Source organism: Prosopis cineraria, unplaced genomic scaffold (genome assembly GCF_029017545.1).
Source record: "Prosopis cineraria cultivar Desert tree isolate PC_DT_omini unplaced genomic scaffold, ASM2901754v1 PC7, whole genome shotgun sequence".
NCBI classification, from domain to species: Eukaryota; Viridiplantae; Streptophyta; class Magnoliopsida; order Fabales; family Fabaceae; genus Prosopis; species Prosopis cineraria.
The window spans coordinates 11490269-11495525 of NW_026555338.1; the positions used below are offsets into that span (position 1 = coordinate 11490269).

The 5257-nt window shown below is 25.2% G+C and overlaps 1 protein-coding gene across 1 annotated transcript; it reads right to left on the reverse strand.

Moving 5' to 3' along the window:
- Window positions 1-3773: 3773 nt before the first annotated feature.
- Window positions 3774-4148, reverse strand: LOC129316471 (putative B3 domain-containing protein At1g78640). Its single transcript, XM_054960896.1, has one exon. It carries the CDS (start codon window positions 4146-4148, stop codon window positions 3774-3776), a length of 375 nt encoding a protein of 124 aa, XP_054816871.1.
- Between the last annotated feature and the right edge of the window lie 1109 nt (window positions 4149-5257).

The window sequence follows — 5257 nt, forward strand, 5'->3', positions numbered from 1 at the left end:
CAATAGTCCAAAATAACCTTCTAATTGAAACTTCTTGTTTATGCTTACAAGCACTCAGGTCGCAAAAGTACTTTTGCATAGTTTCAATAATGTAACATTCACAAATGGCTAATTCCTAATTGAGATGTCTAACAATTATAATCATCCAAACACTTTCATTTAAGTGAATGGGTAAAATATTTAATGATTGCATTCAATGTTTACCAACTAAGTCAAAGTTTTCAAACATCTCTCAATTTTTTACTAGTTTATAAGCTTTTATTGTGTTTATAACTACTCCTTTGAGAGTTATTAGAAAGCTTTCACACATTTATGAAATCTTAGAAAAAAAAATTTCCAAGTTCTTTACTACTTCCAAGTGTTGTAAGTGTCTAATTGTTGAAATCAAGGCTGATGCAGTCTTGTGTTATACTTAGATAATAAGCACTCACTTGAGCTTGTGTTCTTAGTAAAACTTCTCAATTATGATTTTAAGGATTGGACCTAATTCAAGTGATTAGGCTGAAAATTATTAAGTTGTTTAAGTTTGAGTGAACAGAGACGATATGAGTATCACATTGGATAAAATTAAACTTAATAATTAATATATAATAAAGAGAAATGGTCCAAAAACTCAAGCTTTAATTAAATAATTTCTCCTTTAATTAACATTTAGTTCCATATTAAAAACTCCGAATGTTACATCTAGGGCGATAGGTCCAAGGGTGGCCTATTGCTGTAAATGTCTTCAGACACATTTATTTAATTTTTTTAATTAAAATTAATAAAAATTTATTTCAATATTTAAATTTTTAATTAAAATTCATATTATTTTTTATGCTTTTAATTGTGTCTAAATTTAGACATATTTATTTAATTTTTTAATTAACATTTAGTTCAATAGCTAAATTTTTAATCAAAATTAATATAATTAATTATGCTTTTAATTCTGCCTAACATATTTACTATGATAGGTCCAAGGGGGGCCTTAGGTTTCTACTCTCTCCCCATTTTTTATCAATTGGTTTCCATTCCTAAGAAATGATATCAAATCAAGTTTTGCCGTGACTTGAAAACTTGTTATTATACACACATTTGAAGCCTAAAAATATGATTAGCTCTAATTGAAATAGGGATTTATGTGTGTCATACCATCTAAAAAAAAGCGGGCCTAACCTAAAATAGGGACTTGGTGCTCAGGGTATTTTTTATATGAGAGCTTGTGGACTTACATTTGAAGGAGAGATTGTTAGGTTATCCATGTACAAGCAAACTTAAAATGATGTGGGATCAAATAAAATTAGACTTAATAACTAATATAAAATAAAGAAAAATGATCTATAAGCTTAAATCTTAAGGTTTTGAATTAAAATGTGATGTTTTTCCTCTACTCTTACCTGATCACTCCTATCCCAACATTCCTGATCACTTTTCATTCATAACAAGTGATATCAAAGCTAAATTTTACCCAAGACTTATAAGCTCATTGTTATGCATACATTTGAAGCTCAAAATAAGACTAGCCTTCATTGCAGCAACTATTTATGTGCCTTACACCATTTAAAGCCCAAAACCTTAGGCTAACTTTGATTGCTAGTGCAATAACTTTGTCAAACTTGAGAGGAAGATTATTAAGTTGTCCAAATATATCAAATAAAGTTAAGTTAAATAACTAATATATATTAAAAAGGAAGAACTTGTAAACTCGAGCTTTGATATTTTGAATTGAGATGTAGTGTCCTTCTCCTTCCCTTACTCAAACAAATAAATATCTAATTGTATTAAAAAAAATCAAAGCACAAGGAAATAAGAGAATACAAAATTGTTTAAATCTAGAGTACAACTTAAAAAGAGAAGTCTTAGAAAGAATATCAGTAAATTTTGACAAGTAGCCCAAGACATAAATATTAATTCACATTAATAAAACCAATCAACTGTCAACTATCAACTATTATACTCAAATCACAAAAAACAAAAAAACAAAATGGCTTAATAATCAATTAATAATAAATAAATGATAAATATACCAAAATAAAAATAAAAATAAATAAATAAATTTCCAATTCACTAACATACAAATTAATCACAATTGAAAGATAATTAATAATGATTAGTCATTAATGCTGCTTTTATGGCTTTATGTGTAGAGCATAGTACTCTAGAACTTGACTACTTGTTAAAAGATTAAAAAAAAAAACTTGAGCAAATCTACAAATGAAAGTAAAGCCGGCAATTCAGGTGGATCAAGCTTATTCAGACTGGGTTTAAAGTATCACACCATTTCTAAAAAGTTCATATAGCCAAGCTCAATGCTATCAGGCTTCAAGCTTATTCAGGTAGGCACGAATACCTGAAACTTTTTAAAAATATTTTTATTTTTGGAACCAATTTTAATTTTAAATAATTCTGTTAAGTATAAAATATTATTTTAACTTTAAAAAAATAAAATAAAAAATAATAACTTATCAACTTTGTACTTAAGTAATTTTGTTATTATTTTTGTATTATGTATAATTTATTCATAAATGTTTTCTTTACTTATAAATTAATATTTTATTTATTTAAATATTTCTTTTATCATGGTCATATATAAATATTTTATATATTTTAATTTAATTTAATTATATTATTTTAATTTTGAACAAGTTAATCTCAATTCAATCGTGGTTAAAAGCTCTAACTTAAAATTATTACCTCGATTAGTTCAAAGTTTTTAATAACTTTTGCGTAAACCATACCTTTCATTTTTAAGAATATGAGAAAAATAACCATAATTATAATATATAAAACAAAATCATTTAATTATGAGTAAAATACTTTTTTTTGAATTTTTTGTTAACATTTTATATTGTTTAACCCTTGCATATAAGGAGTATTTACTCTAGTTTATTCTTAATTTTAACCAAATTTGGCATGGTAACTAAATAATTATTCAATAATATTATTCTATTTATTATGTTTATTTAGTAGTAGCGCTGAAAATTTCTACATGATTGAATTTTATTTTTAAATTATTTTTAATTTAAATTTTACTTTAAAATTAATTATCTTATTTTATACAAATATAAAATATTTTTTTTAGATACTCAAATTATGTATAGGACTCAACTTTTCTTAAAAAATAATTGGGTATTAAAATATAAAAATTAGTATTAAAATATATTATAAATATTATTTTGAGATTTTTTTTAATTTTTTTAAAAAATAACTATAATAATGCATTGAAATATATGGAAATGGCATAAAACTTAAATAATTAATTAATATTTATTATATTTTATGTATTTATTAAAAATATCATTTTTTTAATTTGGATATTCGGGCCAAACCTAACCTGATTGGGCTTGACCCAAATTTTTTTAGGCCTATTCGGGCAAAAATATTATTTTTTTGGGAAGCTGACCCGTCAAGCTTAGCTCAAATTATCAGTTCTAAATCAAAGTAATACAAATCCAAATTAGAGTAACAAAACAATAATTAAAAGTGCAAGATCAACTAACAAAGAGTATGCTGCTAATTATTTACGTCCTAAAATTAAAGATTAACTAAACAGCAATTAAATCCCAAAAACTTTTGTTAAAAGATTAATTGTAAATATTGACGAAAATAATTGTAAATATAAGAGCTTTACTTTCAAATAAAACATTTAAATCTCATAACTAAAACTCTTATATTTGCAATCTCTTCTGCAATATTTGCAATATCATCTTTCAACAAAATTTTTTGCCACTTAATTGTTTTATTGAATTGAAATTTTAGAACCAATGTATCATTCTCTATATAATAAATATTGATCAAGCACGCATAAGAACACTAAAATTGAAGCGATTATTGTAGGGATCCCATTCAAGCCCTATTTCATCTCTAGCATTCAGATTCCTTCTTCTGATAAAATCTTCATTCCAATTTCCTGTGAGGATATAACTGCTCTTTCGCTTCAAAACCAGTTCGTGCAGAGATTCGGTATCGATGTCCCAGAATTTGACTTCAGTTCCATCATCGGTTTGAGCATCGTTTGCAGCATCTTCACTTAACTCAGGCAGCACCATCACTTCAACTTGACATCCATATAATATAAGCATGTTGTTGTGTGAAGTATCAGAGTCTGTGAGAACCTTTTTGATTCCCCATGGATCGCTGTAGAGCTCTAGTGAAAGTGAACTTGCCATCAGAAATTAATCAAGTTTTGAGAACAATGAGATAGTGAACTTGCAATGGAGATTAATGCTTTCTTATATAGACAGACATAAACTTACTTTCCAAGCAATAATTATTAATTATTCACCTTGCACGATGAGGATCTGAGAAATCTATTTCTTTCCCCTTGTAGAATTCTATTAATCGAGAGAAATATTATTAAAAAGAAAAACTTATATACTTTACCTTATATCCTTAAATTGCTTATTTCCAATTAAATCAAGAAGTATATATATTTTTATAAATTATTTATTTCTTAAAAAAATTCTATTATTAATATTATTAACAAATTAAAATTCACTTGTTTTGATTTGATTGGATACAAATATATTAAGTATATAAGATTAAGTACTTAAGTCTTGCCCTTCTAAAAATTAGGAAACTCATTTTTCTTTCCGTATATGTATAGATGTATAGAAACTTATTTTCCAAGTAATTGTAACTAGTAAACTCTGTATTTATGGTATAATTAATGTGCATCCTTTGAGTGGCCAAAATATGAACTCGTGAAATTGATTGGAATTTCATTATTCTTTACACAAATATATTTAATATATACATGATGAATATTTTATTTTTACTAATTGATAAATATAGATAAAGAAATAAATTGATATAATTTTCAACTTAATTTAAATTCATATATATAATAAAATTTACAAATAACTAATTTTTTTGGTTTGATGAAATAATTAATTACGCGTAAAAAATACATAATTTGATTTGAGTATTCCATTTGCTGCTACGAGAAATTTTTAGGTAATCCAAGTGTGTTTTCTCATTTGTAATCTGTGCAATTAAAATGCCCCAAAACATCTAAATAAAATTTTATATGATATTATTTTAATTAATTTTATTTTTATAATAGAATGCATATTTAATTTATTGCATTTTCTTCCTCTACTTTCATTAATGTTAGAATCAATTTATATTTAATCTTATTTAAATGTCATGTTTTTATTAGACAAAATACAAATGACGTAGTGCACCCACTCTACCTCAAAATTTCTTTGCTATTATAACTCCCTTAGATTTTGGTCGATTATCAAATTTGATTTGAGTGTCACCGATTTGAATAATG

Coding starts and splice junctions, on each gene's coding strand:
- LOC129316471 (XM_054960896.1), bottom strand. CDS start 4,148: ATGGCAAGTTCACTTTCACTAGAGCTCTACAGCGATCCATGGGGAATC.